A 12,187-nucleotide genomic window follows, 5' to 3' on the forward strand; every position below is an offset into this window, starting at 1 on the left:
CTTGCACTTGGGTTGACCAAGTGTACCTCCATTTGCATCTTCACTCCTAGGCCGCCTGAGCTCATTTAAAAAAGAGAAAGTTACTTTGTTGTGCTTTGAGGTTAGGCTGACAGATAGGCATATTAATTCATGTAAATGCAGGCTGGGACTGGAAAGATACAAAATCAGAAGCAAGTCATCCTTCCCAAAACTAAAAGGTAGGTTTAGTCTCATGTCCACTACTGTGAACTTGTGTTGACGTTCTCCCTGTTTATTCTGAGAGAGTTTCTTGGCTGCTGCAGTGTTTTTACTAGACAGCTGGCTTGTAGGAACGAGCAGCTTCAGTGACAGTTCAGCAGCTGCAGAATGACAGCAGAGCGTGCCCCTGGGAGATAGTGCTGGCTTACGACAAGGCCAGCGGCTGTCAAGCAAAACCTGCTGCGTGTTAGAGCCATGTGCTCGGTGTTGCACAAGAGCTGAGAGCACAGGGGCCTCCACTGGAGCTCAGGCAGGAGTTCAATGATTCCCTGAGTGCTTGGAGCAGCCAGCAAGGCACCCTGACTGACTATGGTCACTGATGCAGGTGCACTGATTAGGTGCACTTTATTCCTGCTTAAAGAATAAAGGGTAAATTCTTCTTATTATTATTTCAAACATATTTTAGTCAATCCGCTTTTGTTGTTTTTTGCTTCATGCCTGTTTCATTAACATTTAGTAGGTTACCTCGTGATTAACTAATAAACATTCTGTGGGTAACTCATAAAGAGGTGTCATTATAGGAGCTATACCCTCACTCTGTGTGATCAGACAGGATTGCAGGATATCTGGTTTAGGGATCTTTTATTTTCACTTTTTAAAAGATCGAGCTTCTTGAATAGCTAACACTAATTGCAGGTAGTAATTTCAGGTTTGGAAAACACTTAGAGATAAACTTGATCAGTTTTCTTCAGCAAAAGCAAAATCCCACACATTATTTGTATTTACCAAGGCACAAATACCCACGCTTATTACAATGGGTATAGAAGTACAAGCTCTAGCATAGCAAATAAAAGCTGGTGATGGAAAAGGTATAACAGTTGCCAGATTATGAAATACAGAGGTACTCCCTGAAATGGGTTTTGTAACTACCACTAAGAATGAGTGAACTCAATTCTTGTTCACTGTGTTTTATACCCATATGATAGGATGTGTTTTCTGCTTGGTTACTGGAAATTCTTGGGGTTGGCATGTCAAAACAAAGGGGCCATCCTGTGGTCTGAAGGGCTTTTTATTGGGCCTTTCAACATCACCCAGTACCCAGAGGAGGTGATGTGGCTGGTAGGGCAACTGTAGGTGCTGTACCAGAGCCTGGCTCTGGGGACCAGTCAGCTTCACATGGTAGCTTAATCCAGCTAACATCCTGCCATGCCTAGAGAGGCCAAGCTCTTCCCTGCCTTTTTTTTTCCCTGGGATTTACCTGATCACAGGATGGTGTGCATGTGCAGCTTGCTAACCCAGCAGAAGTGTCCTTTATTTTTTTTTTTTTTACTCACCTAGGCCAATTTTTTTGCCATTTTACCAACCTGTCTTACTGTATTGAGATGCCAGAATTGAATCCAGAGGAACAGGGGCAGTGTGGTTGGGGAGAAGTGAAGGGAGTTTTTTCTATTTGGCAGCAGTGAGTTGCTCATTGGCAACTATCTTTTGAAACTGCTTAGACATAAATAACTTAAAAGTTTTCTTCAGGCTCTCTAAAACCTGAGCTGGTGCCTCCTAAGGGATCTGGCACATAATGGTGTGTATGATGGGGGGACAAGGAGACTGGGTGAGTCTAAACCAGTGATTTTTCCATTTACATCCTTCCTAGGTTGCTTCAGAGTGGCAGTGATCACTGAAAGACACTGCTCAGTCAACTTCATAATTGTGGCACAGCCTTTTTTGGCCCATGTCTGGGTTGTTTCTCAACTGCAAGGAAGTCTTTCTGCACAGGTTTCATCTGAGTCAGTTTCCTTAAGGCCTCTAGGAGTTTATGGCTGGTTTTCCTTTGTGGTCCACACGCTGAGCGTTCCTTGTTGGTTGACTTGGCAGGATTTACTAAGAAATAGGGTGTGTATTTCAGAGTTTTGTCTGCTCAGGTCAGGCTAAGAGATGGCTGGTAGACGTTAGTCTGTTTTCATCATCCAAAGCATCAAATGGTCACTTTCCCTCAGTTTTCAGATACCATCCTCTTGCTGGTCCAGTGAGGTGAACGACAGCACACTGGCTGTTGGTGCTAGAAAGTTGTTTTCCACCAATTTCTCTGCATGTGTTGGAAGGCTGATAGAATGAATCCTGTCAGTACTCTTGGAGCACTGGAGGAAGAAGTGGCTGTCTCTTGTGGAGTGGTGCCCTGGAGGATTTATGCTGTATCATTCTTTTGTACCTCACAGCAGCTGTTTGGCTGGATTTATTTTTGGACAGGAGGGATGTGTGTGAAGACAGCTTGAAGGAACCAAGTTAGTAATCAATCACATTTGTAACTCAGCTGGAAGCTCTCACATTGGGGAATGTGTCCACTGATTGTGTGATGAGAAAGCAAAGACAGCAAAGCAGGGCAGGAATAATCCTGCCTGAGCTGGATGTCTTGTGTCTTCGGAGAGATACAGTCACCCCATCTGGAATGAGCAAGAAGGCTGCTTTGCCCTGTGAAATGATCAAGATCTTCCTGTACTTAAGGCTCTTTTTGTACAGGTGTTCATAAACCTTCTGGTAAAGTAAATGCAGTGTTTTAAGATCTGTTCAGGGCCTTGGGGGTTTAACCTTCTCTTTCCCTCTGCCCATGCCAGCATCTCACTGATGACAGTCACATATATTAATGAAATCATGGTGGAAACTCTCAAGCTGGAAGGAAGTCATAAGGATCATCGAGTCCAACTCCCTGCTCCTGCCTAAAACTAAACCACATGACTAAGAGCATTCTTTAGACACTCCTTGAACTCTGGCAGACTTGGTTCCATGACTACTTTACTGGGGAGCTTGTTTCAGTGACTGACCACCTTTTCAGTGAAGAACCTAATGTCCAATCTGAACTTGCCCTGATGCAGCTTTATTCCATCTCTGGTCCCCAGGGAGAGGAGATCAGCAGCACCTTCTCTGCTGCCTTCCTTGAGGAAGTTGTAGACCACTGTGAGGTCACTCCTCAGCCTTCTTTTCTCCAAGCTGAACAAACCAAGTGACCTCAGCTGCTCCTCATAAGTCTTGCCCTTGCCCTTTCACCATCTTAGTTGCTCTCCTTTGGACACACTCTAATGTTGTGCTCCTTACAGAGTTCATTTTGAAATACTATATTTTAATGATTTGGCCACTTTTATAACTAGGACATTAGAGACTGTAATCAGAGATCTTTTATGCCAAAACAGTAGCACATTACTGCAGATCAGCCAAGAGCACCCTTACTAGTGTGAGAGCATGTGTGCATACATGTCAACATGCGCACACATGAATCCAGGCATCGGCACATGTTACGGAACAGTGATCACTGTGTTAGCAATCCTGTCTGCTTGGGACATTAACAAGCAGGAAAATCAACTCAACAGAGATTCAATTGTTTATGCTGCTGTTAAAGGTCTGTTATCAACCTGATAGGTCTGCCTGGGGTTTGTGAATAGGAAGTTTTCTGAGTCCCTGCCTTTGAGGTTAGCATATGTTCTTGAGTTACTTTCTATGTTTGTTTGGTTCTTTTTAAAGTTTGAATTGTAACAATTTTTAAATAACGTACGTACTTCTCAAGGTCCGACAAGAATTAGTTGAAGAATATGAACAAGTTAAGAGCATTGTCAACACTTTAGAGAGTTTTAAAATGGACAGACCTCCAGATATCTCTGTATCCTGTCAAGATGAGCCTTTCAGAGATCCAGCTGTTTGGCCTCCTCCTGTTCCAGCTGAACACAGGTAAGGAGAGGCTCAAGTAGAGTTTGTAGAATAAAGGTGGGTCACCATAATTTTATATTTGTTTTTGAATGCTTCTGTAACATGAAAATCACATTTAATTTACACAATTATTACATTTAATTTAGTCACTTGTAATAAGGAGTAAATATAATTAATTGAGAAAAAAGTATTTAAACTACAGTCAGATTTATTTCTGACATTCTGAAGAGAGTGACTCCTTTATTCTGGTAGGAGTAACTAAGTGCCTGGAACTAGAATCTGCTGCAGAGGTAAGTGGGCTTTTGGTGACATGTTCTTATGTGCAAGGAGAAAACTTTTCCATTTCAGTTTATTTGAGCAAAAGAATTAATTGATGACTGAGAAGCCTGTAAGGAGCTGTAACTGAAGGATCTTGAAGGACATGGTGGTTAGAAATCACTCCCTAGCTACAGATAATTCAACCTGTGTTTAATCCATTGGTTAGTTTAATTGCTAAACATGTTCTGTTACACATGGTATATCTCTTCTCTAACCATATTTAAGGTAACTTCAGTTAGCTGATAGATTTCTTAAAATAGATGCTTGTGCATATTCTGAAATCCCTATTTTCAACCTAACAGAGCTGGTTGGAAACAGATTCCATTTACAGACAAAAATAGCATTTATCATGCCAATAGTTTTTTAACATAAGAGCACAGAATTTTAACGTGTGTATGCTCACATAAGCAAAGGAGCAAAGTAAAATGAGACATCTCGGTTAACAGAAAGAAATGCCAAGTTTATTTATAACTTTCTTTGCTTTATGATTATCAAAAAGATCTTTGTTTAAAAAAAAAACCCAACCTAAGAATATAAGTGTAATATTATATTAATGCTGATTACTTTTGTGAGTGGTGGAAATAACTCAGAGTTTCTGTGGTAATGTTATGTAAAGTTCAAGATGTATTTATTCTTATATTTTCCTTAGTGGTAAAGCCCCAACAGTTCATCTGCTTCTTTTAGGCTGAAATTTAAATCTTGTGCAAATAAGTAAGGAAACTTAGGCACTGTTCTCTGTTGTTAAGTTTAAAGAAAATGCATGAAAAGCAAAATGTTGCCATTGTATCCAGCAATGTATTTAAGAATGTGCTTAATTTAAAGCATATTCCAGGAAAATGTTTTTGGAGTTAACAAATTTTGAGTTACTCAAAACAAGAATCAGTACAAGATTCAATAGTGGACACTTATTAAATTTGGGTGGCATTCCTGGCTGTTTATTGTAGTTTTGTATTTCAAATTCAATCCCTGGAGAAATATGACAATGATTTCTTGTCTTAAAACCAAATTCTTTCTCCTCATTCTATTGCTGAGTACTCTTTGACATTGTGGGTGATGCACACAAATATAGGTGATTGCAGTTCAGCTCTGTTTGCTTTTGCTTTCAAGGCAATTTTTATGTTTTGACATTTTCACACAGGGGAATGAAGTCAGAGGTAGGCGGATTGTTTAAAATCTTCCCTGTTTTGTTTTGGGGCCTGTCAAAGATTTTAGCCGCCTTTTTTTTTATGTCTCTATTTTAAAAATCTTTATTTTACCAGGAATGTCGTCTATTTTTTGTAGAATTTGTGCATGTGAATGTAGCCTAATATAATCTCCTGGTTTGGAGTCAGAGGAATATTCGATTTGACGACTTTTGCTAAATTGTTTCCTCTTTTGTTACATGGGTGTTGGTTTGTTGTAAGACTGATTGGGAGTACTGATCTGATAATGGTAATTTTTTCTTTTGTGTTTTTTCTTCTTACTTTGGGTATCAGACAAAACCAGGAATGTGGTTTTGGATTTGTAGATACAGGGAAATAAAGCTTAGGGTCTTGGCAGCTTTAGTAATAATGTACTAAGGGAAATTAGAATCTGTCCTACTTAATGTTGCTCTTTTTTTCACTGTTTTTAGCATGTTTTTGTTGTGGTTGCTGTTATTAGGGCTCCACCTCAGATAAAACGTCCCAACCGAGATGGAAAATCTTTGAAGAAAGACTCCCCAGGGCTGCAGCCCCGCGGGCCTGCGGGCAGAGCACACCTGGTGTCCAAGGGGGAGAAATCTTCTGGCAGCCGCGAAAGGGAATCCAGAGCCAGGGGAAGGGATGACAAGGTAAGAAGTGGGAAAGAACTTGGCAGGGAGGTGTTGTGGTGCAGCAGGTGGCAAAGGGAAGCACTCTTAGTCATTTAATACAGATAATAAAATTCACAGTAATCACTTGTGGGAAAACTTAGTGCTTTCTTTTTCCCCACGATCAAAGCATGTATAGTGGTGACATTTATTAATAATTACACCAAATTAAGAAAAATTCTGTCATGTTTGTTCTGTCTGTTGGTGTAACATTTTTTTGGGGAAGGGAACCATAGTGTCCTGTTGCTGGGGGTTTCTTATTCTTTTGAGTGAAGACCATGGGTTTGTCTCTAATCTCTAAGTGTCATTCAGGCATGAAGTCCCTTCTCCTCCTTTTCCTCCATGTTTGGTGGTTTGTTTTTGTTTTTGTTTTTTTTTTCCTTAAAGGAATCCAATACAGGACTTTTGTAAAGATATTAATGCAAAAAGTGCAAAAATGAGACCAGTGCCTTTACCTAGACTTGAAGCATTATGAATGGAGTTCCACAGTACTATTGCCTCTGCCACACCATAGTATAATTTAGGCATGCCTAGGAGTTCAGAACAGTTCCATAAATGCATTGATGGTAGGTAAATCTGTGCCAAATTATTTGAAGTTACACATTTGAAAATAATATGAGGGAGAAGTATTAAAACCAAACTCTAAGCAACATTCATTTTCTCTGGTTTATGAAAGGGGTTTTGCATTTATTATAGTGTTTAGAAAGAAGCTTCTTGGAACTGTTTTGTTTTAAAAGTAAAAACAATGAATTAAACTAGACTAATTTGGAGATACCTTTTTCTAAAGATACATGAAAAGGAAGCAGTGCTGAAGTGAAAGAAAAGGAGAAACAGTGATTCAGTATAAAGTGGTGATGTCAAAAACAGGACTGTTTCGTGGCTGGAAAAATGTCAGTGTGCAAATCTCTGTTTCTGAGACACTTGTGTTTTTAAATTTAACTGTGGAGTTAGTGCCAGGAACGCAAGGACTCTGTGGTGTTAATTATACAAGCTGAGACTGTTCTGAAGTGGCATCACTTTCCTGACAGACAAAGATACAAGACATGCCTTCCTATGGGGGCACACAGTATTGTACAGATCTTGAGAGATGAATAAGAAAGGCCAGTTTTCTTCCAAAATTTGGTTAGTTCCTTTGTGACCTTTCTATTGCACTTCTTGACAGCTTAAGAACAACTCAAAGATATGCTTTTTCCATCATAAATTGTTTTCTTATACACAGGAAGACTATTAAGTAATCGTAGCCCTTATGACAATCAGAAGGTAGGGCCAGGCACATTTTCAGCAGTGCCACTGAGTGACTGTACAGATCAAGCATTTTAGAAATCTCTCTACCCTGGATCAGTAAGATTTAAAATAACAAGTGTGCCTCCTGCAAAGCTATAAAAATCTCGTGAAGATCTGTGAAATTATTGAAAGATTTCCTAGCTATATGGGGAATTGGAGTCATGGTGTGTGACAGGTTCACCAGATGTGCTTGTGTAAGGCAGCCTTCAAAGTCTTAGCTCTAATGAGGGTGAACTCTGCTCTCCAAGCTTTCCGGTGATGAGCATTATAGGGCTTTACTATAAGGAGCCTACAACAACATGACTTGTATAATACTTGTCTCTGGGAATAATGTGATTAGCAGTACTACTGCTGTGAGGTGCAGGAAAAGTCATGGAGGTGTTCCATTTAATATGGTACATTTTAAACACTGCTCTTACCCGAATAAATTGGTCACTAGGTGGCAGAAGGAAAATATGTCTACTCCTCAAAAAATTCCAGTACATGTGCTCTTGTATTCCCCTTTGTCTAGCTCCTGGGTGGTTATTCTAGTTCCTTTGTCTGGGATATGTGACTGAAAATCACCCCAGGTTACAAATCCACGTGTGCTATATAATGATTCTTGTAAGGGATCCATGATTTGCCTTTGAGAAAGATTTTGAATGAAAGAAGAAATAGCCAGGTGTGGGAAGTGGAAGAAGTTAATGCAACTTTCTATATTTTGCACATAGGCATGAAAATAGGTTTACCTTTCAGTTTTATCCTTTCTTAGTTTACAAGTGTTTGTTCTTCAGTTTCTGAGTTTGAACCATCAAGCAACTTTGCTATGTCAAATCAAAGAGATTTGGTAACTCATCATGTTCAATTAAAAATAATAGGGTAAACCTGAAGCTTTAAATTAAGTAACCAGGTATCTTTTCCCCTACTAAATGTTTCAGCTTTGTAGTTTTTGGGTTTGGGTGCTAGGATAGTACTACTTAGAACATGTTATGAACTATCCATTTCCTAAGACATTGACTGCAGTGTAATAGGTTGTGTGCTGTCCTGCCTATAATACCACAATGTAGTGCAGATTTTTTTTTCAAGGTAAATGTAAGTATAGTACATATATTTTAGAAATGCTCTGCCTCACTTGAAACAAATGCCGTCTTTCAATGTTTTTCCTCTCTAGACCATAACATCTTTTCATTCTGACAGTAACCATTTTGGGATAGGTAATTTTAACCTAACTATGCCAATAAAATTACATTTTTTAGTGCTATATAAATAATTTTGAACTAAACCCACCAGATTGTGTCTATCCACTAAATCCTTATGTGTCTTTTTTTTTCCCTAAAATATTGCTTTCAAGTTTTTTTTTCCTTCTTAGTTCCACTGGAAATTATTAGGCTTGTTCTCAAGGTACCTTTTGCTGAAGCATTACCAAGAGTTTTAGCTTCTGTTTAATATTTCAGTTTAAAGAGGCAGCATGAATGCTACCAGTATGTCTTTTAGAAATTGCATAATACCATATCTAAGTAGTGCAACACTTTTCTAGGAGTACTCTTTAGATTATTTTAGACTGTCAGTGGATAAAGACAGTAAATATTATGAAGAATATGAAACAGCCAAGCGCTGCACAGCCATGTCAGTGAAAGGACTTTAAAAAATTAAATTATTTTTGATTGATTATCCTCCTGTGCATCACCAACTGTGACAGATGAGATAGTTGCATTTAGGTGAAAGCACAGACCTCCATGCATTGGGACTGGAAGGCTGCATAACCTCCACTGAAAACACTGAAAGAACTGTTGGGTGAAATTGCAGGGCTGGGAGCACATTTTTACAGTAAAATTTACTTAGTTTGATGCTGTCTCATGTGAATGGTGAGTTGTGTTGACAATGCCTCTATTGAGAAGAGGAAAGGAAAAGCGATGCAGGCAGCCAGAGTTGTTAATTGTTATATGTTTTACAACAAATTTAGAGTGGATGAAAAGCAAAAGGTGAAGACTTGGAACTAATTAAAAAGTGGAATAGAGTGAAATATGGTTTCTTAAGCAAAGGTGTTGCCTCTGCCAGGATTTCTTTAGAGTTCTAGTTAATGTCTTATAGAAAGAAATCAATCTACCCGGATACCACATGGGAAGCAATTTGTTAATCTAGTGTGTGGTGTAGAGGAATTTTAAAGTGGGATTAGGCAGCAAGGGGAAAGTAAACAAGCAGTACTGAAAGGAGAAGTGGCAGTCAACTGGCAAATAATTTTTGACTCTTGTTTTGTATTTAAATTAGTATTTTTGTGCCAATTTAACTTGCCACAAAAAAGAGACATGCACTGAATTTGCTCATGTCACCAAGTTGGGAAGCACCATCACCACAAAAGGCAAATGAGGCTGTTGCACAGGAAGAATTGCATGAATCTGTGTTGGAATCATGGAAATGGGATAATGTTTAGAGGTGCAGAACAGCAGGCTGTGTTCTTGGAAACTGTAACAAGAGTTTTTGCTAGAAGCTGGGAACTCAGCAGTAGAGGAGAAGACAGATTTGGATGTATCAGCAGAAACTGGATCAGGCTGAACTTCCATTTGGCACATTGCATTTTCCTGGTGGTGATGGGAAGGGCTGGCTGCTTGGGAAGGGGTGAGGCACAGTCAGGTGCCGCCTTTGGCTTTGGCAGTGAGGGGTGGGGACTGCGTATGACAGTGGTTATTTGGCATTTGTATGCAGTGGGAAGAACCTGCAGGAAGGCAAGGTGTCTTCAGAGTCCAGTTCTGGCCATTGCAGCCCTCAGGATTATTCTATGTGATTAATCTGCTGAGATTGCCATGAAGGGGGAGCAGTATGATAATGCTGTGGATGCAAATGTAAACAAAATCCCAGATCGTTGAGCTGTTACCAGCAGAGAGAAGAGATACCTGTGTCATTATAGGGGGATCTGCTGAGAAAACAGCTGGTGTATTTTGTGTACAACCACACTCAAGAAAGATATGTTAACATTAGGAGAGAGAGAAAAAAAAAGCATTGTCAAAGTGGATGGATAATCATGTTCAGCTTATGTTCCAAAAGGAGACTTAGTTTGGTAAATGAAGGGAGAGCACATGAAGCCTGATGCAGGTGGGTCAGTGTGGAGGACACACCAAGGAACGAACTGCTGAAACTATTGCAGAAATTTAGTACAGGAGTAGGAATAACATCAATTTTGGAAACAAGGTTTTTGTTCCAGTGTGTTAGCGCAGCTCTAATAGCTCTCCCTGATGGAAAGGACAGCTGATTTCTAAATGTTTAAGACAGATACTGGTTGCCTGAAATTATGAGATGGGATTGCCAAGGGTGGGAGTAGATTTTTGCAGCCCTGTATACCTATCTGTTGGCATACCATCTTAGAGAGAAGCCATCACAGCAACTTTATTTAAAGCTATTTTGTGAAAGTAGTACCCAAAGAGATGACTGGAAAAATTATGCTTACTCCTGCTGCCTAGTTTCAGGTGACATTTTAAAAAAATCATTATTTCTAGTCTATGCTCACTTATCTGCTGACTGAGAATTGCAGGTTGGACCAATTTGGGACCAGCATTAAGAATCTTATTACTTGTGAAAACTACAACTACTTTAAATCTTGATTTGATTATGGAACTGGGGGTAAAAAAAGGAAAAAAAAAAAGAATAATTCAGTGTCACTATAATGAGAGCCGAGGTGATGCTGAGAGCACGTCTGCCCGCTGGCCGCCCTTCTCCATCGTTCCGCTGGCGGGACGTTCCGCAGGGGCAGGAGAAGCAGCGCTCCCGGGCGCAGCACGTCCCGCGGCAGCGGCGCCGGGAGCGGGGCCGGGAGCGGCGCCGGCAGCGGCGCCGGCAGCGGGGCCGTGCTGCCGCCCCGCGGCCGCACCGGGGCTGCCGACGCCCTCCCGGCCCCGAGCCTTCCTTCCCCCTCTGATTTTTGGATTTCTGTTCCGCTCCGCTGGGCCGAGCTGCGCCGTCTGCCCCCGGGCTCGGGGGCTCTCGGGGCCGCCCGTGCCCCAGCGTGTGCCGCCCTCCCTGCCCCTGCTCTTCAACTCCCGCCTTAACTCGGTTTCACTCAGGGAAAAACAAAACCCAACCGCAACAAGATAAACCAATTGTTCTGTAATGTGCAGAAAAACTTTTCTACTAGGAATGCCAGTCCATTGCGGAACAAGAGGAGTATGTAGCAGACAGCAAATATCTTTCATTTCATTGTCCTGTTTTCTTGTTCTTACTATTTTTTTATTGGTTACATTTGGATTCCATTTTATCTCTCCTTAAATCTTGAAAACTCCACAGGGTGTCTTTTTGCCGTTTCCTTTTTAGACCAGACTACTACATTTTTTACACCAGCTTTCTGCTTAAACACAACTCTGAGCTTCGTTTCCATTGCAAAAAGCTGAGTTAGGAGTACTAAACAACACAAGAGTTCGCTTGGAAGCAAGAAATAAAAGTAGTGGGAAGATAAACTACTCCCTCACAAGTCGTCGTGGGCAAACGGCAACTGGGAGGGGTGTAATCGCTGCCTTTTTGTTTTTCCACTGCGAGGTTATTTGTGTGTCTCCAGCTGCCTCTCAACCCGCCTTCGTCTAGGATGCTTTTGTCCAGCCAGCTGGGATTCTTTAACTTGCTGCTGATAGTGTTTAGAAGCTGAGTTAAGAGTCCTAAAGTAGCTCCCTGCTCAGCCCCCTCCGTTAAACCAGCGCAGCTGCTTTTCAGGCGCCCTGAATGGTGGGAGGGGAAGCGATTTCCTTCAGAACTGAGAGAGGAGGAGCGTGAGCCCTGATGCTTCAAAGGGAAAATGTTACTTCACCCCCATCAGCTGAACGGCACTGTAGAAGTATTAGCCAGAAGCTCTGGCCCATTTGGGACAGAGTGTGGCTTGATCACTGATGTAGCGTTGGTGTGCTGCGGAAATTGTTGAAACCTGGGTGT

The 12,187-nt window shown here is 41.0% G+C and overlaps 1 protein-coding gene across 2 annotated transcripts in view; it reads left to right on the forward strand.

The window, feature by feature from the left end:
* KATNAL1 (katanin catalytic subunit A1 like 1) overlaps positions 1-12,187 on the forward strand; it is a 39,777-nt gene that overhangs the window by 12,580 nt on the left and 15,010 nt on the right. For both annotated transcript variants that reach the window (XM_054654633.2, XM_077173822.1), the window contains 2 exons: positions 3,728-3,888; positions 5,827-5,995. In XM_054654633.2, coding sequence (XP_054510608.1) covers positions 3,728-3,888; positions 5,827-5,995 — 330 coding nt within the window. The remainder of the gene's footprint in view (positions 1-3,727; positions 3,889-5,826; positions 5,996-12,187) is intronic.

The sequence above is a fragment of the Agelaius phoeniceus genome, chromosome 2 (assembly GCF_051311805.1).
Source record: "Agelaius phoeniceus isolate bAgePho1 chromosome 2, bAgePho1.hap1, whole genome shotgun sequence".
NCBI classification, from domain to species: Eukaryota; Metazoa; Chordata; class Aves; order Passeriformes; family Icteridae; genus Agelaius; species Agelaius phoeniceus.